The following is a 23,958-nucleotide window of genomic DNA, read 5'->3' as shown; positions in this document are numbered from 1 at the left end:
AAGCATCATTCATTTTAAATTTAGGTCAGACTACTTAGTTTAAGGTCTGTCTGGGGAGACTAGGTCAGAGCCAACCATCATGAGTCAACCAGAAATCACTGTTCTCTACTTCGCTGCCGCGTCAACAGCGACTGGCTTGACGGAACAATCGGTCGCCCTCCCTGCCTCGCAATACCCACTCTCCTCATTGAGCGGTTTCCTGGTGTCATTGCACCCAGATGTTGGCCTAGACAAGATCCTTCAGTCCAGTCAATGGAGCGTAAACGCTGAGATGGTGGACAACGTCGAAGAAGTAACATTAAAGGGAGGAGAAGAAGTCGCTATCATCTGCCCTGTGTCAGGTGGATAAAGTCACCAAAATATCTCTCAGAAGTCTCGTGGTGCATTGCGGGTGAGTATCCTTCAAAGATAAGACTGCAATCTTCTCATCGCGGTTTCGCTTTCGACCTTTCCCCACAGGATGAGCTCAAGCCTGGGATCAATATTGGTCTTTTTAGCTGGTGTTCTCTTTGTATTTTTCTACCTGGTGACACATCGAAGACCTCATTCTCGTTTGACGGACGATATGGAGAAAGGCACCAGCTCAGAGAACAAGCAATTGCCAGCTTTCACTGCTCAACGCTTGACGCAGACTACTTTCTTGATCGTCGAATGGGATGACATCTTTAATGAACATCCATTCATCTATGCGAAGGTAGTCCCATCCGCTAACACCATCCTCATCATGGACACAGGATGTGGGGGAGCTACGCATAATACGGAGATCGGTTTGAAGAGCTTGAGAGAGTTCATCGAGACCGTTGATATTCCTGATAACGATGGAAAGCCTCTTAACGAAGGAGGGAAGATGAAGTATATCGTGGTAGAAAGCCACTGCCATTACGATCATATCCGTAAGCTTTCATCTGATACACGCTCGTCAACTTGCTGATCATTTCCCTGGAACTTTGAAGTTGGCGTGGAACCATTCGCCACCGACAGCCCCATTCTCGGCTCAAGCCACTCGCCTAAATTCGTTTCTCCAGAGAACTTCCCTGCAAACTCTGAATGCAACTCTCAGGGCATACGAACCCCAATCTACGAGCTCACTTTGGTGCCGCACCTACATGAGATCACCTCATCATCAGGTTTATCAATGGGTCTCACAGTCTTGCATACTCCTGGGCACACTCCCGACGAGCTTGCCTTGTGGGATGCAGACGAGAGAATGTTATATGTCGGGGATACCCTATATGAAGACGATCCTATCATCTTTCCAAGCGGGGGATCTTTACCCGTATGGTTCTCCACCATGGACCAACTCATCGAGCTCGTAAAAACGCAACCCGACTCTGAAAACGTGATGATCAATTGCGGGCACGCTACTGCTCTCCGTCCTGCACTTGAGGTGCTCAGGACGTGCAGGAAGTTCATGGAGAATGTTGTCTCTGGTGAAGAGCCGCTGAAGAGACGTTATTTGCGTCGGGGGACGTGGTGTGTCGAGTTTCGGGAGGACAAAGGTCGGTTCTCTCTGATTTGTCCTGAGAAGCTGGTTCTCGAAGCAAAGGGTGAAGCAGTGGTGTGATAGTTTTAAAAATAGGGCAGTTGAACTACAGGATAGATCCACTGGAAACGCTACATTTACATTTCGAGTTCCTATCAGTCACACAAGCGAGGGCATTGTTTGCTGGTTGTATTATATCAGTGGCAACACTATGCATATGTAAAGATCCTATTTGTTTTTGGGTTGCAATGCCACTGCACAGATTCAGAAGTACATCAACTGGATATGATGAGCGCGAGCCTCTTGGTCACGACGAACGTTGTGTAAGTGATCGAACGCTCCAATCTGTAACATTACCTAGATTGATATAACTTGTGGTGGGGCATTAGCGCATCACTCCTGGCCGCGTACTGGCGTAATCCGGAAGTCTACGACATCCTCATGCTGTCGCGAATCTAAGCTAAATCTTCGATAAGCACAAGATGACTACCCAACAAGAAATAACTCACCGATCGGGGTATGAACTGGCGGTTAATGACCTCCTAATATTTCCCGCTCTAGCTGGGCCAGGAAGTCGTCTGCCTCTGTCTTTGGAGCCGGGTCGTTAGTCCCTTTCTGCTTGCCCTTTCTCTTGGGTCGGTCTGAAGCATCAGTTGCCTGCCTCTCCAACGCCGCAAACGGACCAGATCCGCCCCGTGTCTCCAATGTCACAGTCTCTAGAGGTTCAGGCTCAAAACCTCGGTCTGCTGGGGTTTCATCACCTTTGACCTTCCTCCGCTTCGCATCTAATATTTTTCGCCTTTCCTCGATGTCCCTCTTCCGTTTCTCCATCGCCCTGCTCCTCGACGCGCCTGCAGTGCTGCTGTCGTCACGCATGCCCTCCACCTCCCCCGGTTTAAGATCCACTGCTCCAGCGTCTTGTCTTGTCTTCTCAGTCTCCATCCTTGCTGACCGCAGTTCTTCCATTTGTTGTTTCCTCGTCTCCTCATCTGCAGAGAATTGATAGTGCCCAGCACCTTTAGCGCGAACCTCCTTTGTTGAATCGTAGTGAGCAGACAATGGGTTGTCAGCTTCCAAGTAAGCATCTTGAACCGCTTGTACACGCTCCGCGGAAGGTTCGAATACAGGGAAGTAATCGACGGGATTGTAAATGACATCCCTGAAGGAATATGAGATGTTAGTGTGATGAGGACTCGTTCTGCAGCTTACTTATCATCGTCCGGTATTGCTTCTGTATCTTCTGAACGCGGAAGTAGGTGCCGGGGTACTTCCGACCTGCGTCCAGTTCGTTGTCGTCCAAATTCATCTTCGTACTCTATGATTGGGTCATCCTACACATTACATTAGCATCATCTCACGAGATCCATCAGGAGTACCTACGTCGTCTTGAAGCTGCTGAGGAACCGTCAATGATTCATCCATATCATCACTGTCCGATTCGAAATAGTCAGTGGCCCCTCGAGAGTCGAACTAGTGTCTGGACATCAGCAAGCCTGGCATCAAATGCGAGCAACATACATACATCGACGAGCAAATTCTCGTATTGCTTGTCAGTAAGGCCACCAGATTTCCCCTGCCGCAGTTTCTCATACACTTTCGCCTTCCTCTCCAAAACAGCCCGCCCAGATTCGATAGTCACCTTACTGACTTCTTCCAGTTCTATGTCGCGCGCAGCGCGATTTTGGACGCCTTTGTTGGGGCGAGTCCATATAGTCGGTTTCTGAGTTATGTTCGCATTCAAGCTCCCCGCTTTCATTGATTTTGCTCACCTTGTCGGGTCTCTTGACCCCTCCCACTGTGTATCTACTGCCTCCTGCAGCTTTGGTCCGAGAAAATTCATCTTCTTTCTTTGCGATTTCTGCTTTGAGGTCGAAGAACGAACTCGCGCTGACGCCTGCTGTTCTAGCTTTGTTAGTCGGCGCCATCCAAGGAAAGGTGAATTAAGTACGTTGGATTACGGAGTCTAGACTCGACTAGTAGAATTAGTACATGTGGTGTCACATGACTCGCAACCCTGAAGTTTATCATTGAAAGAGAACCTCAGCTCGGAGGCTCCTCCTGAATCCTCGACCCGCTACCTTACTTTTAATTTGGACTGAAGAATTGAATGAAATTGTCACGACGCTAGGGGGGCAACTCGTTCAAATCACCTTCATTGCAACACAAAAAACACTGTATTTTCCTGTGACTTGGCATCGTCCTGCTTGTGCTGGCACACATCGAGCACATCTGCTCGGTTTCGTTCCTCAGCCGACCAGCAAACTCTCCAAACCAGTACGCTCACAAAGACGTGGCTGTAAAACCACAGTCTGAGGGTGCAAACGAGGACGTAGCGGCGCACCTAGAGGATTATCCTGAGCTGGAAAACCTCTCTTTGAAAGGTGGGATGAGCATCCACCTGACCTCGATGCCCCTGCAGATACAAACGAGTTCAGTACGGACTCTGATGAAGAAATTTCCGAACTACTTTGCCGGCTTAATGTCGAGATGATAGGACTCGAGTGATGAAGAACTTCACATCTCTGAGGGGGATGGCGGCGATGACCTTGATGCGAACGGGCAACTTGATGGTGCTCTTTTTTGTTTCTCAAGGCGCTAATTTCGATTTTGCAGATTTTCATGAGGCTGCTGACATTCGCGCTGGCCCCCCGCCCTGCATAGATGACCATCCCGCAGTCCTTCATGCCTACATTCGTGCCTTTATTTCTGCATCATTCTATAATGCTACCCACGCAACTGTATACCATGCCCTCGAAGCCTAGTAACGCCCCCACACAGCTCAACAAGCAAACACGATTGTTGGGTGGCTGGGCCTAGATGGTTTTGCTCGCACCCTCAAGCGCTTTGGTCTGTCTACTGGGGACAGGCCGGCCAGTTCATGATCTATATCACATTTCTGGAAGCTTCATCATCCTTCTATACATTTTAAACTCGACTCTCATGATTGAACTGTCGATAACTGCGGTGGCATACTGTACACCCAAAAATTACTGTTTGACAGCACCACAAAACGTACACCGACAAACATCGTGGCCGATGTACCCCAGAGCGCGCTTCGCAACGATTGCACAGGCAAGTGGGCACAATTACAGTATTTGGTTGTGTTTACCACAAGGAAGTAATCGAAATATTTTGTTGCGTGGGGCTTATCCACTATTCGCAGTAGGATGGTTCTGCAGGTCGTGAACAGTCCGGACACAAAACGATGTTCTCAAGAGCAGTCGTGGTATGGGCGAAGAATTGCTCCCTCATTGCTCATCACATTGGGACAGTAATGTGACTATTATGTGGGCTTCGAGTGTCGATAAGACTAATTTTGCAGTCACGTTCTATGGACGTATCTGCTCACAAAACGATTCGTCACTCATCCACAGTCCACAAGCCCACACCATCTGGTCATATAAATCCAGTGCTTAACATGGAAACTCCCATCAACTCATCCCAAGCGCAAATTCACAATATTCTTGACTACATCTGTTTCCATGAGTTCCTACTCCAACTATACCCATTACTACCCACTCCACTTCGCTGTTGATCCTCATGCTCCCCAGTATCTCGCCGAGCAACCTGAACGTGCATTAGCTCTGCATCACTGGCAGCAGCTTGGGGATCAGCCCACCCCAAATGCTATCCATGCACAGCAGTGCGATGAGTTTCCCAACCAGCACCATATACCAGAGGAGGATGAGGTTGATTTTGACCCCCGGTTCCGGTCCTACGGCTACAGGGCCCGCCAGCAGGCTGAGATCGAGTTGGCCAACCGTGCTATCCGCGATCAGGCCGTTCGTGAGCGCGAGACCAGGATACAAGAGCGTAATTTTACTGCCTTCGAGGCTCACCTCGAAGAGGAGCACCTCTTTGCCCACCATCGCGCACAAGCTGAGACATTCCTCGCACAAGCCGAAACATTCCTTAATCCTGTATGTCCTCACTCGTCCAGTAACTCTGATTCATGTGACTTACCGGAATCCCACACAGGCCCCATCTAACGTCCCTTTCCAGGATGAGCCTTTGCTCAAGGACGTGATTATGCCAGAGCACGCACTTTTGGAGCCGTGCCGGGCCGAAGTGCGTGATTTGCTCCAGTCCATTCTTGCCTCTTCTGACGAACACGATCCTGTAGCATCCCCTTAGGCCCAGACTCCACGCCAGTCAACGTCAATGAACCACATATTCCAAGAAGTGAAAGGGAAAAGCCAAGAAAATCGCTGACTCAGACACCGAAGAATCGCCTTCTGTATCTCCAGCCCACTTCCCTCTCTCAAATCAATTAATGGTCTTTTGACTGGTGTTTTCTTTAAATTTCCCTGGTGTTCCACGTCTTACACTTTGTGCTTTATATTTGTTCATGGTTACTTATTACTTGATAACTGCACTCCAGTATATGTTTTGATTAATGAGTCCTGACAGAAATTAACTGGCAAATGCATGCATTTTGTACAACATTGTCGATGAGCTGAAATGACTCCTGGAATTTCTGCTCTCTATCTCGCTGCCTATACCCCACGCCCCGGGTTTTAGCAAGCAATCACCAGTAGGAGAAATGCATATAGTAAAAAAAGGCATGCGAAATATGCAAGGGAACGCCCTGTGTCATAGCCTGGCATATTTGTGACTTCAAGCTCTTTCCATCATCGAGTTGTGTGTTGTATACAGTTCGTGCAAAGACCCTTTTCCCAATCAACACCCCATGCTTGCAATGAATCGCAAAGGTCACATTTAATCAGATCACATTATGACCCAAGAGACTCCGGGTTGGTAGCATGCATAAAAGGACGGGACAATTCCAAGAGAATGACTTTAGATCCATCGCAACCAAAAATAATCATTGCTGGCCTACACGCCTCTATGCCTTCCTGAGGGTGTCGTGTGGTCGCTTAGGGAGAGCCATTGATGATAATATCAACTAGGGTCGCTGCACTCGAGAGTACAATACATTGCTGTAGGCAGGACCAAAGAAAAGTTGCTCCCGAGCCAGATTAATGGCTTCGACTATAGGGGTCGAGTCGTGTGGAGCGGCTCCGAGTTTGGTCCAGACACAAAATTGGTACTTCACTCCAAGCCGGAGGAACGCTAACACGACAATGATAGGGGTTGTTCTCACCAGAAAAATAGCTAGACACTGCTTGATGAATGATTGATGAGGAATGAGTGGGTCCAATATTATAATGACCATGCACGGTACCTTCTGTCACAAAGAGCTCGCAGGACATGACCGACATCAACTTGTAAGTAAATTATTTCACGGCATCCAATGGCCTCTCGATTCCCCGGGCAGCTGAAGCTGAACATTTCCTTCAGCACAGGGTAGGGGTGAGAAAGTACAGACTTGTGTGACCAATATGGCATTTCCGTCATCGAACCAAGGATGAGACCGTTCTGGCGTGTTTCCTTGAGACATTTAGCGTGGAAACCTTTAGCTAGATGAGCAGCGTGGATAGCAAGAATGGCTGGTTCATATGCTCCGTACATAGGGGTCCCTAGAATTAATATCAAATTACTCATGTAAATCGGCGAGGAAAATGTGTGTTTGACGCGTGTGGCACATCGGTGGCGCATTAGGGAGCAGAAAGAGTGAAACGGGCCTTCTCTGTGATGGGGGGAGGGGAAGCTGCAGATAAGTATGATGGGGGATATGCGAAGAGACAGGACTGGCCGCGACTAGTGCGTGCCCCGTGGAATGAGGGGCGACCAGCCTGAAGCTATGAGCAAGGCGGAGGTGAGAGACGAGGTATATCCAACTGAGGGAAGAGAGAGCCACTATTTTTTCGAAGGAATTCCACCTGAAGAGGTACTAGTGACTGCCTACGCTGTACACGCCGGCCGGTTGAGCAAGGACGACGACATGAAGGAATTGGGAGCGGTGGACCTGCACGAATCGGAATGCGATTGTTCAGCACTTAAATGGAGTCAAGCAGAGCATGATGACATTTTTTTGTCCTTGTGAGGGCACACTGAAAGCAAAAAAAGGTTAATCGAGGCATGTGACAGCAGGCATACGCGCGCTAGAGTCCGATGTGAACGCAGACAGCCCAACTTGAGTGGGTGAGATGCGACTGACGACCACACTAGCATGCGCGCATAGACTCTCTTTTCGAATTCCACACTAACATCCACAGTTGAAAACATTCACAACTAGAGAATTGCATTGCTAGGCCTATTTGCAATAGATGGCCATTGATAGTAGCGCTGTCCTACCACACGTCGAGCTGTGACTCGCCCAGTACTTACTGATGAACATGTGAGACGATGAAAAAATGCGATTGCACCATATCTATATCATACAACGGAGCCGGCCTTGGCTGCAATACGGGGCCACAGGTCAACCTGAGGATTAGCGTTAGAGACCTAGTCTTCCACATCTCAAAATGTAAACCTACACATTCTTTTGCGACAGGGCCGACAATGACGGAGCCCTTCATGTCACCCTTGGGGTTAACAATGACACCGGCGTTGTCCTATATAATTGGTTGCATATTTAGGAATGCGAATAAACTTGGGTCGTACCTCGAAGTACAAGAACACGCCATCTCTCCGACGCCATGCCTTACGTTGGCGGACAACAACAGCGGGCATAGCTGCGAGTCAATCTTATCAGCATGATTGATCGACATAAAGTACAGCAACAATACACACTTTTTTTCCTCAGTTCAGGTTTCCCCTTCTTTACTGATGCAACGACCATGTCGCCAACACCTGCATCAGGCAATCTGTTCAATCGTGCACCGAAACCGTAAGGCTCGATGATGAATAGTGACTTGGCGCCGCTGTTGTCGGCGCAGTTGAGGACGGCACCAACAGGGAGACCAAGTGTCATACGGAATTTCTTTCCAGAAGCGCCAACTGAAATTAGGGAATGAGATGTGAAGCATACATGTATACGGGAGAGCTACCGCGATCTTTCGCCATTGTGTAGGTTGTTGGATGCTTACTGAATCTTGCTTGCCGCCACTACGCAGTACCTGGGTATACTCGCTCACCAAAGTTTCAAACTGTACAGTTACACCGGAGATTTCCGGACGTGCACCACACTAGTGCCGTCCAGTCTAAGTTTTGCACGTCCATGTCACGCCTCCTGGAGTCCCAGGCGCTCCTCACGCCTGCGTCCGGCCTCGCAATTGGCTGCGCTGCTCGCTGCATACGTGGGTTGTAGCGACAAACGAAACCAGCTCCGACCCCGGAAAAAATCCTAACTAGACCGTGACGACTGTCGACAATCATGATCCATATATACCTGGCTCTTTAGCTCGACAATTCATTTTCTTTGCAATAGTGCACACTGTTATGTTCATGGACGTACCCGTCAGAACAATATTTGTTGTAAGCGCCAGCTGTCATTTAGAGGCTCGCACTTGGAGTTATTTCCCACAGCCGAGAAACGGATCGTTGGGGCCAGGAGTCCAGGACCCAGATATAAGCCCCAGGCTCTCGAATTTCCGACAGAAAGAGGGCAAGTGTGTATGCACTACTCGTATGGGATCGTACTGTAGGACAACACTATACGTTCTCAGATATGCAACAGATGATAAAGACCCGTCAGGGAGCATGTCCAGTAATCGATACATACACACCCTCTTGTGTGCCTACAGAATAGTATCACAGGCGGCGCCCGACGTGCAGGCCACAAGGAGGCTGTACACAGTGTACATGATAAGGCTACGCCGAGTACAGGACGAGCGCATGGTTTGGACAGGGTGTCTGCATTTGAAGGTGATTATAGACTGATTACATATTACGAGCAAAACGACGTCTCCGCAGTATTAATCGAATGCCGCGGGGGAGGTATGCCTCTTCCTGCCATCCTGACTCCAGCTTCACTGGTTTATCTGCATCAGTAATAAATGTACATGACGCAGGCCTGAGGATCCGACCATGCATATGGTACATCATAACGTTGATTTCAAGTGTGTTCGTGTGCTAATCTGCGTAGTATGACCTAGAAACTGGCCACTTATAATATAGAACAAAATGCGAATCAGCTTAGAAGGACGTGGAACATTAGGGCGGAAGAATATCCTTCCCACCAGGCCTGGGGCCCCGGGGGCAACGAATGGCGTATGGACTTGTCTAATTTCTAAGGTCTTGGGTACTTCGAAAGTCAGACCTGCCAATTGCTGAGTATAATTTATACTGATTGAAATCAGTAACGTCCCCTTGCCAATAATAATTGTCGGAGACGAATGGGTCATAACGGTCTTGAAAAACTGCAGACTGTGTTAGCTAAATATTCTAGAAATAGATCGAAAGCAAAAACTGACGTGGCATCAATTTGCTTAAGCTGAGGAAGGGCAAGCATTATCTTCCGTCTGTAACTTGTACCTTCAGCCTGTTGACAAGGATTGCCTTCCAAGTAAATTGTTTCAAGGGAGGCCATATTCGTGAGCTGTGGTTCAAGGGCCCGCAGATCAGGAATCTTGTTGTTGTTGAGCTGACCGTAAAATGAGATTTGGGTTCGTCGTAGTCAAGAACGAACCACATACCCAGAGCTCCTCTAGTGATACCAGATGCGAGATGTTTTCGATCGCTGGAACAAAGTTCGCACCAACGTCAAGCGTTCTCAGCTTTTTCTGCGCAAGAGCTTGAGCACTACAGCAGAACAACTGATCAAAAACCTACGTTGTTTTCCAGACCTTCCAATCGCTCGACTCCATTGTGGCTCAGATAGAGCTCTTCCAGATCAGCTAATTGATCTAGGCCCTCGATCTTTGTGATCCTGTTAGACTGGAGCGACAAAATTTTCAGTCTGCTCAGTGTATTCAGATTCTGTTGTATCATATGACTTTGAGCATCCAACCACGATAATGCAATGCACTGCACCTCAAGCTTCGTGAGCTTGTTTTTTCCAAGCCACAATTCCTCCAGGTTGACCAACGCATCCAATCCTTCGATATGCTGGAGTGCCAACGTGAGCTACCCTGTCGAATGATCGGCTGATCGGCGCAAATTACCCGTATTCTATTTCCCCCAAGTTCAAGACTTCTTAATGTCGCTCCCACAGATTCCAAACCGGTGATTTTGGAGATCTTGTTTTGAACAAAATACACAGTCTTCAAGGAACATAGATGCGATAATGCCTCAGGCACTTGTCGTAGAAGGTTGAATGAAAGGTCCAGAATGCTGCGCGACTTCAGAATACGCCAGGAACCTAGAGTTAGAGAACCATTGCTCACGATAGAGCAGACATATTGTCCAATGCATCTCCCACAGTCTTGAGTTTATTGTCGTACAGGTCAAGTTCTTCGAGTTGCGTGAGCAGCCTAAAGATCTCTGGATCTAGATGCGATATAGCGTTTTGTCTGAGACATAGTTTCCTCAGATGCTTTGCAAACCGATCGAGTCGAAGATTAGCCAAAGAGCTCAATCGCGCATGTACGAGTTCTAATTCCTAGTCGTGCATGTCTCGATTAGGGTAGACGATGAGGGACCGTGCTGAGTACGCACGTCAGTCTCGTCTGGAAAGTCTTCCAACAGATCACCATCATTTGCTTGACCATCGACATCAGCTTCTTCATCGGAGTCACCATCTACCGCAGGAGGTGGTAATGCGACACGTGCTGTGGGGCTAGGGCCAACGGGTCAAGATACATTAATGGAACCGGAGCATGGCAAAGGAGCTCACCGCTCAACGACTACAGTTTTTTCTTGACTCGAGCTGTCCGCTAATGGTTCATCCGGCCGGTTCATGATGAGATGGACAGACCTGTGTCAACTGGCCAAGGAATGCACTAGTATAGATCCGAAGGCTAAGTGGCGGCGTTATGTTACTTACATAAAGCGTGGCTTCTTGTGGCTGTGTAGAAGGAATGACGAACTGTGTTTGCCCTTGTCTAACGGAAACCATACCGCGTCTGACTATGCAACGTGGACAGACCAATAAGTGGCTCTCAACGGTAGATAGCTGCACGCAGTACCAGTCAGTCATTATTCCCCCCCGATTCAGCAAACACGCTGACTTGACGCTGACACTGCGTAAAGAAATTTATCCAGGGCGATCCTTGGCCCATCTGCGAGTTGATCGGCGTACCAAGCTTTGAGGATCGCGATTGCATGACCAGAAACGTGGGCAAGCGTGAACACAATCGACGGTCCGACAACAACCAACCTCCTGATCTCATGATTTCAAATTAGCATGTCCACTACGATAAAACTACACAAGGCGTGTATCCATGTGTTGGTTGCACTATGTAAGTCCGAAAGGAACAACCAGGGAAATTGCATCAATAAATATTTTGGCAAGGAAGGTGTGCTTGCACCATTGGCCGAAAGAAATGAACCGGAAACCATAAAATACTGAAACGTAGCATTTCACAGAAAGAAGGCCAAGGTGTCACATAAGGCGCGTGTCAGATTCAAGTCGTTTGATTTAACGGAGCGAGGTCAGCGGAATCTACCACGCTCCGGAGAGGGAGGCAGTGAAGTCAGGTGGCGATCCTGCGTTTTGGCCCGTTCAAAAGCGGTAGAATTTGATGAGGGCGAGGGATAAGGGTGATACGACCCGCTACGAGACGACGAGCCAGGCACATCATCTTGTCCTCGTGGTGGACGGAGAGTCAGTTGACCCGAAGATAACGGAGATGGGGAGGGTTGGAAAGGGCTGGTCGCGTGATAAGGGAATGCACGACCATCAACTCGTGGTTGATGATGCGACGGTCCTGAGGAGGGCTGAGAAGGATGGTAATGGACAAAATTGAGTCCAGGCAGTGGGGGTGATTGTGAAGGTCGGTTGTCTTCTGGTGCTACAGGGCTTGGTTGAGAGTAAGGTTCACTACCAGATCCAGAGCCAACAGATGATGGGGAAGCAAATGTGTTCCCGTCAAGACCAGCGCGGCGAGTCGTCGAAGCGGCGCCAGTAATAGGTATCGGAGGAGTAGACGGCACCGCAGACTCCTCATTAGCCGTAACGGCTCCGGTTTTGTCTTTCTTCCGACGCTGTGTCGACACCACGTGTCCTTCCTTCTTTGCACGAGAACGGGCGTAGCGCAAGCCACATCTGGTCAATGAAACAGAAAAAAAGTAAATATTAGTAAGTAATCATCGCATGTTGTGGCATCACCCACGCGTTACAGAGTTCCTTCCTGCCACTGGGGCCCTTCCTCCATTCAGGACTGGAGGTTGCCTTGCAACTGCTGCATTTGAGAACACCAAGAGGGCGATTATTGGTGCTACGCGGAAGGGTGTCCTTATGTGTTCCGGGGCTTACTCGGTGCCTGGGAGGAGGCACAATGTCGGTGCCACAGGGCGCAGGGGGTACACTGGCCTCGAAGGCCTCGAAGCCAGCCTTGGTACTGTAGTCCTCAGGACTAGGTGTAGCTTGATAGGTGCTTAAAGACGCTCTGCTCTCGCCATAAATTGGAGACGGCGATGGTCTCGAGTAAGGTGACTCCCGCAGGGTACATGAAGACGATGGCAGGGATGCCATCGAATGGGCAGGGCTTTGAGCGGGCCACCTGTTAAACTGCGAAAGCGAGGAAGAAGGCTCCGGATAACTTCCCCAGGGCGAGTGGGAAAATTGAGACGTCAAAGACTGCGTGTAGTGTCCGTAAGATTGTGGCATTGAGGTAGACACTGGCGGGAGTGTGTACGGGCTTGCCGACAGGTCATAGGGGTGATGTTGGCTGTGTGCAGGCATGTAGGCGTCTGTCGACCTCGTGAACGGCTGAGAATGAGAATAAGAGACAGACAAGCTCCGCGAAGCAGGCTGTTGGATGGTGTGGCATGCAAACGTTATTGAACCTATATCCGCTTGCTTAATAGAAGCACATGGACTTTCATCAAGGAAGCGCTTACCATGAGGGATGAACACGCTTTCTACTTCGCCTATTCCAGGCATTGTATCTTGGATTCTCCAACGTCTCGTGCAACTCGTCTTCGCACTGTTATCCCGAGTGGACGTCTGAATGCCCACCGCTCGCCTTGCGAAGTCTTTTGCTCCCGGCATACCAGGGTAGTCTTGGCTACTGTCTGACGGCCAGCTCAACAGAAGCCGACAGTCCTGCTGGCTGTAATTGGAGTTGAACAAGATCTGGAATACCCTAGTCGTGGCGGTTGATTGAGGGAAGTAATATAGAAGCCGCTGTTGCAACAGCGTTATCTGCTCTGGGTGCATGCATGGCGTGCCACACCAATTTGTCCATGGAGTTCTGTGATGTTCATCATTGTCACTAGGTTCAAGATCGACGACTGCGTGGATAAAGCATAACACGAGGCCTTCTGCAGCCCAGTTAATGACGATGTCGACGACCATGTAATAAGCATCCACGGAAACCTTGTCACCATCAGGCCACGGTTGAGTAGGCCCTTGGTGACCGAGGATGCGACGGACGCGAGAGAGACGGCAAAACCTGACCCTGGAAAAAAAACAGGGCATCAAGATAAATCCGTTTAGAATATAGCAAGATAAATTGCTTACCTGGTAACACTACCGTGCATCGTCCTTTGTTCAAGAGCTTCTGCGAGATCTGCTCGCGCAGTCGCTTGCTCCTCAGGGTGAACAAAGGATAGGAGGGACTTGCCAATGAGCAAGTCAGCCTGGCTTTCGAGATGGTTTGCAAGAACGGGATCCAGATAGACGAAATCCAATTCGGACGATAACAAGGACCAGTCTAAAGGCGCAAACAAAGTTCAAAATCGTGGTCAGTGAAATCATTGACGATCAAGAGAAAATTACAGGATTGTGATCGGGTGTCAAGGTTCCGAAACAATCGGACTAGAGACCCTTTAGGGAATAATAGAGTTTGTGCAGACTCACAGCATCTGGTCTCGCCAACCTTTGGCAAAGATTGAGACATGGAAATGTCGTTAAAGGGTGGAAAGGGTGTTGAAGTTGAGAGGGCAGACATGCCCTGGTGAGGATACCCTTCCAAGGAGGAAAGGGGTAGATGGGATCTGTTTGGCTGGTTATGTATGGAAGAGAAGTCGCCCATGGGCTGGGTTACATGTTCAAGGCCTCGTTGCGTTGGCACGAGGAAGCTCATGGCTAGCTAGAAGCTTGAAAAACGAAGTCCGTCAAAGAGACCGCCAATAATAGTTATACAGTATGTTACAATCAGTGGGCGAGAAACGGAGGATGAACACGGGATCGACGACTTTGAGAGTTACAACAATCGATCGAGTAGCAGCTGGAGCGGGGACATTCGTCGACTAGGACAGAGAAGGGACCTAACCGCCGGTATAGTCTCAAAATTGACCTTTCAGGTTCGACTTTAGTGCAACTTGTTCCAAACTAATAAATATCTCCGCTGATTTTATATCAGAACTCAGACTCCGTTTAATTCGCCTGAAAACTTCACGTTTCCTCACCTCAAATTCACATTCACCTAGTAAATAAAAGTGGCAGTACGCTGCAGTACGCTCTTTCTAACGACATATTTCGTTCTCGTGAGGGCTCTGCTGACCAGGGGAAGTTCCGATCAAAGCATAGATCCGGCTTCCAAGATTTTAAATCAACCAACTTCCTCCATTTTCCTACCCTCAGAAGCATAAATTTTCCGTATCCTGCGGCCTCCTCGGCGTAGGTGGGCTCTCCATCTCAGTGTCCGGAAATGAAGTATTCATCGACTGTGCACTTGTGGTGTGCCGATTGTGGCAAAAAGTTGGTCCCGCATTTATGCCTAAATTCCCATTTCGGGATGTCTTCTTTATCGACGTCCTTTTACCAAACCAGTCGTTTGCAGTCGCTGATTGAGCCCCATCCCATCGATGCCCGTCCCAGCACGAGTTCAACCAGAAAAGAACATCTGGGTCGCTGCAGGCGATGGCGATTTACTCAGGGTTCGAGTACGTAACTTGTCTTCGCTTACGGTATGTACTGAGCTTATCTCGTTCCTTTCAGGAACTCGTTGAACAGCAATGCAGGTGTCATTTTATAGTTCACAAGATGAGGTCTGATCCGGTTCCTTCCTTCAGCCACGTCGCCCAATGCTCCAGATGATTTCACATACACTCCCATGCACGCTGCGGCATCATACGGCCAGCTTGAAACCCTAGCATACCTACTCTCTCAAGGTCAGTGATAAGATTCTCGGTCGCCAGTGTATAAAAAACTTCGCTTCCGAGCACAGGAGGAGATGTCAACGTCACCGATGAAGACGGGGATACACCGCTATATGGCGTCGAAAATATCGAAACCGCACGATGGTTATTGGACCACGGGTCCACTTTAGACCGTCAAAATAGTGACGGTGTCTCCGTGCGTGAGCTTGGGAATCATGTATCACCTTTTAGCTGATATAAACTCAAACATCAGCCTATTGAACACTTACGGGAAGACTTCCCCGAAATTGCTGCATACTTGCAGTCGCGCCTAAATCCTTCCTCATGTCTGATGCCTGAGGCGATGTCGCCCTCGCCACCTTCTCAACATCAGCAAAACATCGCGACAGAGTCCCTCACGTCATCACTCATGCAGTCTGTTCATGATATCATGCAGCGGTCTGAAATAGATGGCCGGGATCCGGATGAGGAGCTGAGGCAAGTTGTTGGCAGAACAGTGTTAGAAGGGGTAATAGCAGGGTATGAAATGACAACAGATAGTGACGCTGGACATCATTCCGAAGCAGACTCACCCAATGGAGTCAAGAGACCTCGAACGGATGGTAGTTATTAATACACTAGCCGCCACCAATGTGGATCCATACTAGTCCATACTACCTCCTGGCTATGTTGTATGCATATGTACTCCTCAAAGCGAATCACCCGATCGGATGATCGTCGCAACGATTAAACACTGATCATGATCACAGTCGATCAAATCAGCCGTCACCCGAGGGACGTTATCCATAAAAAGTTACCATTCCTCGGAGGCAACAGTTACTTCTTTAAGACATGCCTCATATGTTATGAGAACGGGATTGGAAGTCAGGAAGCTGGTGTCCAAAAATCCCTGGGAGTCGGATGTCCGCAGCCGGAGTGAAGGGTGTGCGCCCAGACTCGGCACAGCCCAGCGCCAACTCGCGCCAAGTCCGTTAATTCCTTTCGAATTTAACCGATCGAAACTGTTGGAGTGAGAATAGATGGGAACGTGTGGCGGTTTGAACTGGTACAAAGATTCCGAGGAAGTTCGTAGATTGTGTTGGAAGATGTGTTGAAGCTATGCTTTCGTGGTGTCTTTTTGCCCATAGCCTAGAGCCGCGGTTAGGACGAGATTATCTATTGGCACAGCGGAAGACCCGTACCTGTGTTATGCAAATATGTCCATGGAGATCCCACGGGCGTATGGGCACGAGTTGGCACGAGTTGACGTTGGATAACCGTTAATTCACCCGACATCAAATCATGACTTGTCTAAGAAGCAAAACATTGACCTTCTCTGCAAACACGTTTGCGGGTGCACGCAGAGATTCGGAAAGTCGCGAAATGAGTAGAACATTGAATGCATATGAGGTCCCAAGGGTTGTGGAGAGGAAAGACATAAAAACGCGACATGACGCGTTTATAAACACGCGTTTTTTGGGATTGCCTATTTAGGACTCACACTACTACTTCCAAGATCATGGCAAACGCTGCAAGCTTGGCTTCTTGTTTCACCTTTGATGACATTTCACAGGCATCTGCACGCACCGATGGATCTGATAAGACACCTGTGCTCAATTTAATCAGGGAAAGTCACGCAAAGGGTTACGACTTTGTTTGTCTTCCTTTAACTACCCCAAAATGGAGAGAGCGATGGAGAAATATGTGCATCGTGCCATCAGCGAGCGCAGATGACACTGATGAAAATGCTACTGCAGAACAGCAGGCAGAGGCATGGAGGAAGGCGCCGTCTTTCCTCCACGAGGAGGTGACCATCTCAAGACTTGGTGAGATCAGTGAATCATGTCCTCAATCAAGTAACCTGAAACTGGTTATACCAGATGAAGCGGTACCTGTACTTGTTATGGCATCAGACTGGCTTCAACTTGACTCAACAGATGATTGGGTTCGACATGATTCCGAAATTGTGAGTTCTGATTACGAGCGCTGCGGAGTAGCTGATTGTTCTGCACTAACGTGAACCTAGGCATTGCGCCAGGAAGTGGCCTATGCGTCATACCTGAACGTTCAGACAGTCATCTTGCCTCCACCTAGGCATCGATCACAAGTCGCATCATATGCGCGCGCCATAAATGAGTGTCTCAAAAGTACGACTTACATGAACTTCTCAATACGTCTTCCCATCTACGATCCCGCTGCTTTTCAACCGAAGGAATCACCTCCCATTCCTCTTTCGACACTGAGCACATCGTCGACCCCATCTGCACCCACAACACCGAAAATTGTGATACCGCGCGCTTCTACGTCAAAATCCTTCAAGGCCTCCCGGGCCCCCGAAGGAGAGATAAATGCAACTTGGGAGATGTGGGACATAATACGCACACTCTGTGACTATAACACACGGTTAACGCTCAGTATGCATACACATTACGTTTTGGACACAGAACTTGACAAGCTGAATCCTAGCGCTCGATCTCACCCCGCCATTGCCTTCTAATGCCGGCATCCTTAACAGATGGATGGCTGAGCCTGTTCACCACATATTCCTCCCTGCGTCCACGTTTATAGCGAATGTGAAGGGATACCCTGTCCTTCCTAAGGGTACACAATCCTTTCTACGCAATAGCATGGCGGTGAGTTTGCGTTGTAGTTCTACTATTGGGCAGATGATGCAACAAGATTCGGCTAGCATCGCCCTATCATCATCATGTCAGGGGTTAATTCGGGATTACATACCAAAGGTGGCGAATCAGCATATGCACAATATGTGCGACATGTCGAGAAGACAAGCACGGCTGTTCAGGCAGCGATAACGGCAGGGACAGTTGAGCACTTCGCTCAGGGTTATCAAGACTACCTCCAGAACCCCCTACAGGTTGATATATGCATCTCATTTCCGCTTACTATCGTACTGATGTCTGCCTAGCCGCTGATGGACAACCTCCAGAGTATTACGTATCAAACATTCGAACAGGACCCTGTGAAATACCGCAATTATGAAGAAGTGCGTTTGGTTTGTTATGAAGCGAATTTGTACAGTGACACGTGAAATTTGTAGGCCGTGTATCACGCGTTGATGGACTGGCCTGATAGCGATCACATGTGCGCCTCATATTTGGCATGCATTGCAAGGCTTAACCCTTCTTCGCAGCGTGATTTGCGTTGCTGGGGCAGGCCGTGGACCACTTGTCGAACGAAGTTTGACGGCGATCAAGAGATCGGGAAGAAGTGCCTTCGTGTACGCAGTTGAGAAGAACCCAAATGCTTTTGTGACGTCTGTTTGGCTCTCATCATCTTCACATTGACGTCTGACTGTAAACAGGCTTCAGGGCCGGAAACAGAATGAATGGGGTGACTCTGTTCAGCTGTTCTTTGGCGACATGCGGCACGTAGAGCTCCCTGAGCAAGTGGACATACTCATCACTGAGCTACTCGGCTCTTTCGGTGATAACGAGCTAAGTCCGGAGTGTCTGGACGGAGCAATGAGGTTTTTGAAACGTGTGGATCGTTTATGCCCATCACCACATTCGCTAACTATCCTCCAGCTGATGGTATCTCCATACCATCATCGTACAGCGCTCATCTCGCACCACTGTCTTCATCAAAATTATACAATAACGCGAGAATCAGTAGAGACATCAAAGGCATGGAAACGCCATATGTAGTGATGTTCCAAAACGTCAACATCCTAAGTGGAGATGGTGGAGGAGTATCAGGCCGCTGCGGGCGCAAGATTCAACAGTGCTGGGAATTCGAGCATCCGCGAAAAGATGCGACCGTTGATGAACGAGGTAAACCTGAGTGGCGGACTTTCGGGCCAGACAGACGCTAATTACGCCGAGTGTCTAGGCTTACCCTTGACAAACAGTCACAATGTCCGCTCCGCCAAGCTGTCGTTCCATATTCCTCATGCCGGGGTTATGCATGGGCTTGCTGGTTATTTCGAGGCCATCCTTTATGGGCATATTGGCCTCAGCATTCATCCGCATAGCAAAGACCGGGTGTCAAAAGACATGCTGAGCTGGTTCCCGCTCTTCTTCCCATTCAAAGTAGGTATCGTCAATGACATCTCTGGTGGCTCTTATCGACCTTTGTTCGCTCAGGAACCTTTGTACTTACCTAGCAACTCAGAGTTGCATGTATCAATTTGGCGACTTACGAATGAGCGGCAGGTATGGTACGAGTGGTACGCCGAGTCGTTCTTGCCCGTGTTTAACACTCCATCGTCGCCTGAGCACTCTGAGGATGGGTCAGGAGATGCGTCTTTCTTCGCTTCTACCTCGACTCATGTTGCGGTGCCGAGCCCTGTGATCGACGCTATCGATGCATTTCCATCTTTGGAGCGTTCTGAGTTGCGCAAGAGTGGAGAAGAATCACCGAGGTGCACCGCGGGCGTCATTAAAATTGGGCAGACTTCGCTGCACAATCCTGGAGGACGAAGTAGTTGGATTGGTTTATGATGATGAACAATGCGCGCATGCTAGCTCCAAGGTGATTGTGGAACATGTTGTCACTTGCATGCTCTTACGATATTACATCACGAAGATTGTCTTTGCCCCAAAAATAAAAATACTATGACGGCAGTCCTGGAAGCTCGAATTTCGAAGTATAATCATTCTATTATGGTCTCACATATTTTTAAAGTTAACGCGTGACGATCGTTGCAGTTGCCAGTTGGTTGCTCCACAAAGTCTCACACAAACGCCTTGTAGACTCTGTAGAACGATAGCCTCAAGAATTTCGTTGTATTCAAATGCAGTTTGCTGTCAGCACCGTTTCAGTTCGTTTCAAAATTCAGTGTCTGCCAGTTCGTTGGCGAACAGATCGAAGCAGGCGATAGTTCGCGGAGGTGCAAAACGACTCTGCCGTGGTCTCGGCAGGGCAATGGACTTCAAACTCCGACAGGCCTTAAGAGTGCCGTCGTGACACAAGTACTTCATTTCTCTCTCGTACTTTTTATTTTCTCGAAGTTCCAGACAAGAATACCTGACCCGCTGTTTGCGCCGCACTCATTCATACCTTTACCGACCATGAAGTTCACAACCGTTTTCGTAGCTCTCGTTTCCGCCGTTCCAGCCGTCTTTGGTCTTACCATCAACACACCGTACGTTTTATGTCTTAGATCCTGTCTCACGGAAGAGAATATTCATCGTTTGGTATAGGGCCAATGTTGTCGAGTGCCGTATGTACTTTGGTATCAATGAATTCACGCTCTAACACTGCCCGTGTGCTCTAGAGCCCATTTTGTTCAGTTGGTCTGGCGGAGTTGCTCCCTACTACTTGACTCTTGTTCCAGGTACGTCGTCTCGTGCGATTGACTAGGCATCGTTTGGTTGAGTCTCAACTCGCTTGGTAGGTGGGCAGTCGATGGCTTCACCGGTAAGCAGTTGTTTCTACACTGACGCTAACTGGCCATCCTGACACATTTTTGAACAGATCAAATCCTTCGCTACGCAAACGGGCACATCCTACACTTGGAACGTTGATCTTCAAGCTAACACCATCTTGTGAGTCAAACTACGTGGTCTTTTTCGAACCGCGCAGCTGACTGGGATGCAGCAACATCGCTCTCAAGGACAGTACCGGTGCCACGGCATACTCTGACATCGTCACTATCATGGCTGGCAGCGACACTAGCTGCGTCAACACGGCAGTAAACGAAGGTGGCGCGTCGAGTGGTTCCGCTGTCGCCTCTACCGCGACCGGGTAAGTTGTAATTTGTTGCGTGTGCCTTGGCAGACTACTAAGTTATCTGCGCGCTTAGATCATCTGCGTCTGGTGCCACCTCTTCCAGTGCCAAAACTTCTGCCACTACCACTGCAACTTCTGGTACGACCCAAAAGACCGGTGCTGCCAGTAGCCTTTCTGTCTCTTCAGCAATGGGTGTTGCCGGTGTGATGGGACTCGTTGGTGCTGCTCTCTTCTAAGCATGTTGGTGTGCCACGATCATGATGTGTGACGGACTGTTTAATTTGATACTTATCAACCTGTCTTTGCTCCGTTCCGTATTATCCATATTTTAGTAACATGTTTTTGTTGGCCCACATTGTGCTCCTTTGTGCATTATAGAAGAGCATCATTCATTTGTAACTGAACCCTATTCCCTGGTGTGAAAAGATCACTGAGAAATCACTGTGAAGGTGTTTCATTTGACCACGTTGATTGTGGAGGTTGACTCGGACTCCCGGAGCAAACTCGGAAGATGAATGGGAGCACGTGACCAGTCGCGTAGACTTTGAAGCGGATTTCTGTTGACTTTCTTTGCGCACGTCGCTTGCATTTTTTGCAGCTGCGACTTGTCGGGTTCGTTCAAAGGAACGAATATTTCATCTTCCCTCTCACTCCCATTAGCACGTTCCCTACTATCATTATTCGAGAACATGTCTGTTATGGACGACAACGCTGTCGTTGCTGACCAGCCGATTTCTAATGGCCACCAGGTACACGATAGTGCTAGTTCTTTCGAGGTATCCGGCAAGTTGGTGGCTGACGGGGGGCTCATCGAGGCTGCCTCAAGTGATGTGCCAGAGTCTGCACTAGGCGCTGAAGACATACCCGGAGCCGGTGACAAGAACGATGATAGCATGGTAACTGCTTCCTCTGACGACACCCTCGCGGCGGAGACATCTGCTGAGGTTCTTAACGTGGTGCGTGCCACTCTTTGCCGTGTTGTAGTTCTTTTGTGACTGAGTTGTATGCAGAGCAAGTTGGTCGATGATATGGAACCAGAGGCACCAGTTCTGCACGCCAGTGACTCTGATAAGGACAACACCACTCTTATCCATGACTCTGAGCCTCTCCTCAATGGCCATCACAAGTATCTTTCCGTTGACGGGTCCGAGCAGCTTACAACTCTCACAATCGCCCCATGCGACAAGCCTGCGAGTGTCGCAGAGCTCGTCCAAGAGGACGCGAATGTAGTTTCCAATACCATCATTTCAGAGATACCCAAGGTGTGCAAACACAAAAACATGCTTTTGACGCGTCCATTGTCTGACAATCAGTTACAGGACGAATTGCCAATGACTGACAACACTGAGCCGAAAATACCCTTTGTCGACGTTGCCACAATCGTTGTGGATGCTTCTAAAGCCTCTTTAGCTGATGGAGAGCCTCCTATCGATGCTAGCACCGGCCCTGACACGTCCCTATCAGACGCTATTGCGACTTCCATAAACGGCGTCGGGAGCACTACTGACGCAGAGCCTTCTCACTGTCAGGACGAGACGCCCATCTCTGATCCGAGTACTGAAATAAGCCCAACTGCTGACATCCTGGAAGGAATTGTTCTCCCACCCGCTGTTGACACAGAGGTGAGTTGTTGTGTTGCTATTAAGTATTTTCTCCCTCATCTTGTTGACATTGTAGGAATTAACTATCATGGCCGCGGAACATGAACCAGCTGTTGTAAAGGAGTTGATTGAAGCCGAAGCAAGCCCAACGGAAGTGAAGGTTTCGTCCGTCGGGACAGAACCTGTAGTCACCGAGACCGTGGCTCCAGCGTCCATTGAAGCTGTAGCAGAGACCGCTTCTGAAGGCGAAAACATACTGGTCGAACAGGAATCTGTGCAAGTCGAAGCAGAACCCGTGCCGGTTGAAAGCCAATCTTCTACAGCCGAGCCTGAGATTATGCCAACGACGTTTGAAGCTGCACCAATCGAATCAACATTACCCGAGGTCGTCGTAGAGGAGACTCCGGCCTCTGAGCCTGACGCAGAACCTACGACAACAATGGAGCCCACCACAGACGCTGCCGAGTCGGAACGGGTCAAAGATATTCCAATCACCGTGGAGCCCATCACAGAAGCTGCTGAGTCGGAACCGGCTGAAGAACCTGCGCCGGCGGCAGAAGCATTAGCCACTGCTACACCAGTCGAGACATCAGGTGCAGAGGCGGAGGAACCTGCTGCAGATGTTGATGTAGGTATCACAGCAGAAGTGGAGGGTAATGAGGAGCCGCAGGGTGCTATTGAAACTGAGGGCGAGCCAGCTGCTCCCGCCGAACCGGAAGTGGAATCATTTGTTGCCGAGGTTGTGTTGGCTCCAGCTCAGGTTGCTACAGAGCCAGCTGTAGTGTCAACTGAACCAGAGGAAGCCATCATGGCAAATGCAGAACCTGAGCCCCCTGTCGAACTCGTCGTTGCCGCACACGACTCCATTGCAGCTGACCCGGAACCGGTCACCGTCCCTGATCCCGAGCCCGCCGTTGCCACTGAGATGGATCTCGTAGCAGTAGCAGAACCGGAACCTGCCGCTGTCGAACTAGAAGCGCCTACAGCAGTCAATCCAGAGCCTACAGAACCCGAAGTCGAATCTAAGGTGGTGGAGACTGTCGAGATCGATGTCGAGCCACCCAGCTCCAATGCGTCATTCGTTGAGGATCCCGAGGTGGGCTTTACGCACGCTGACGAGCCGCAGACGCCTCTAGCTGAAAAGACTCCTGTGCTTGAGGAGCCAGCTTTGGACTCCACTGATGTGGAGTCTGAGGCGCAGGTTGAAGAGCC

The 23,958-nt window shown here is 49.3% G+C and overlaps 9 protein-coding genes across 9 annotated transcripts; 5 read left to right on the top strand and 4 right to left on the bottom strand.

Annotated features, from left to right (window-relative positions):
• Positions 1-38: 38 nt before the first annotated feature.
• DEU56DRAFT_972310 (Metallo-hydrolase oxidoreductase) lies at positions 39-1,658 on the top strand. The gene is made up of 3 exons (XM_041359480.1): positions 39-391; positions 460-893; positions 954-1,658. Exons 2-3 carry the CDS (start codon positions 461-463, stop codon positions 1,562-1,564), a joined length of 1,044 nt encoding a protein of 347 aa, XP_041209382.1. The 5' UTR covers positions 39-391; position 460; the 3' UTR covers positions 1,565-1,658.
• On the top strand, positions 80-349 carry DEU56DRAFT_871005 (uncharacterized protein; the record flags this gene model as incomplete). The annotated part of the gene is made up of 1 exon (XM_041355672.1): positions 80-349. One exon carries the CDS (start codon positions 80-82, stop codon positions 347-349), a length of 270 nt encoding a protein of 89 aa, XP_041209383.1.
• A 1-nt stretch (position 1,659) lies between the features above and the next one.
• On the bottom strand, positions 1,660-3,438 carry DEU56DRAFT_798683 (uncharacterized protein). The gene is made up of 5 exons (XM_041353009.1): positions 3,253-3,438; positions 3,006-3,203; positions 2,864-2,953; positions 2,693-2,814; positions 1,660-2,642 (listed from the first exon to the last, which is right to left on the bottom strand). The coding sequence occupies exons 1-5, from the start codon at positions 3,406-3,408 to the stop codon at positions 2,015-2,017; spliced, it is 1,194 nt and encodes a 397-aa protein (XP_041209381.1). The 5' UTR covers positions 3,409-3,438; the 3' UTR covers positions 1,660-2,014.
• A 4,120-nt stretch (positions 3,439-7,558) lies between these two features.
• Positions 7,559-8,488, bottom strand: DEU56DRAFT_798671 (60S ribosomal protein L17/L23). Its single transcript, XM_041353008.1, has 5 exons — positions 8,377-8,488; positions 8,120-8,326; positions 7,991-8,061; positions 7,864-7,941; positions 7,559-7,810 (listed from the first exon to the last, which is right to left on the bottom strand). Exons 1-5 carry the CDS (start codon positions 8,390-8,392, stop codon positions 7,763-7,765), a joined length of 420 nt encoding a protein of 139 aa, XP_041209380.1. The 5' UTR covers positions 8,393-8,488; the 3' UTR covers positions 7,559-7,762.
• Positions 8,489-9,288: 800 nt separating this feature from the next.
• On the bottom strand, positions 9,289-11,167 carry DEU56DRAFT_941955 (L domain-like protein; the record flags this gene model as incomplete). The annotated part of the gene is made up of 9 exons (XM_041358939.1): positions 9,289-9,687; positions 9,742-9,911; positions 9,964-10,050; positions 10,100-10,246; positions 10,301-10,375; positions 10,432-10,600; positions 10,654-10,868; positions 10,925-11,045; positions 11,103-11,167. The coding sequence occupies 9 exons, from the start codon at positions 11,165-11,167 to the stop codon at positions 9,669-9,671; spliced, it is 1,068 nt and encodes a 355-aa protein (XP_041209379.1). The 3' UTR covers positions 9,289-9,668.
• Positions 11,168-11,729: 562 nt separating this feature from the next.
• On the bottom strand, positions 11,730-14,723 carry DEU56DRAFT_293615 (uncharacterized protein). Its single transcript, XM_041345517.1, has 5 exons — positions 14,232-14,723; positions 13,893-14,085; positions 13,271-13,830; positions 12,541-13,216; positions 11,730-12,473 (listed from the first exon to the last, which is right to left on the bottom strand). The coding sequence occupies exons 1-5, from the start codon at positions 14,455-14,457 to the stop codon at positions 11,861-11,863; spliced, it is 2,268 nt and encodes a 755-aa protein (XP_041209378.1). The 5' UTR covers positions 14,458-14,723; the 3' UTR covers positions 11,730-11,860.
• A 458-nt stretch (positions 14,724-15,181) lies between these two features.
• Positions 15,182-16,484, top strand: DEU56DRAFT_941949 (ankyrin repeat-containing domain protein; the record flags this gene model as incomplete). Its single annotated transcript, XM_041358938.1, has 4 exons — positions 15,182-15,287; positions 15,365-15,487; positions 15,544-15,671; positions 15,729-16,484. 4 exons carry the CDS (start codon positions 15,182-15,184, stop codon positions 16,086-16,088), a joined length of 717 nt encoding a protein of 238 aa, XP_041209377.1. The 3' UTR covers positions 16,089-16,484.
• A 489-nt stretch (positions 16,485-16,973) lies between these two features.
• DEU56DRAFT_735042 (PRMT5-domain-containing protein) lies at positions 16,974-19,914 on the top strand (the record flags this gene model as incomplete). Its single annotated transcript, XM_041348425.1, has 12 exons — positions 16,974-17,280; positions 17,335-17,420; positions 17,481-17,868; positions 17,921-18,087; positions 18,144-18,329; positions 18,381-18,458; positions 18,513-18,556; positions 18,606-18,728; positions 18,777-18,952; positions 19,000-19,245; positions 19,304-19,503; positions 19,558-19,914. The coding sequence occupies 12 exons, from the start codon at positions 16,974-16,976 to the stop codon at positions 19,912-19,914; spliced, it is 2,358 nt and encodes a 785-aa protein (XP_041209376.1).
• A 479-nt stretch (positions 19,915-20,393) lies between these two features.
• On the top strand, positions 20,394-21,554 carry DEU56DRAFT_798632 (uncharacterized protein). The gene is made up of 7 exons (XM_041353007.1): positions 20,394-20,558; positions 20,617-20,636; positions 20,691-20,750; positions 20,811-20,833; positions 20,891-20,961; positions 21,014-21,160; positions 21,219-21,554. The coding sequence occupies exons 1-7, from the start codon at positions 20,485-20,487 to the stop codon at positions 21,379-21,381; spliced, it is 558 nt and encodes a 185-aa protein (XP_041209375.1). The 5' UTR covers positions 20,394-20,484; the 3' UTR covers positions 21,382-21,554.
• Positions 21,555-23,958: the final 2,404 nt, after the last annotated feature.

Source organism: Suillus clintonianus, assembly GCF_016758775.1.
Source record: "Suillus clintonianus strain FC179 chromosome Unknown DEU56scaffold_28, whole genome shotgun sequence".
Classification (NCBI taxonomy): Eukaryota; Fungi; Basidiomycota; class Agaricomycetes; order Boletales; family Suillaceae; genus Suillus; species Suillus clintonianus.
The sequence above is the reverse complement of the archived record's forward strand: the minus strand, read 5'-3'. Positions and strand labels throughout refer to the sequence as shown.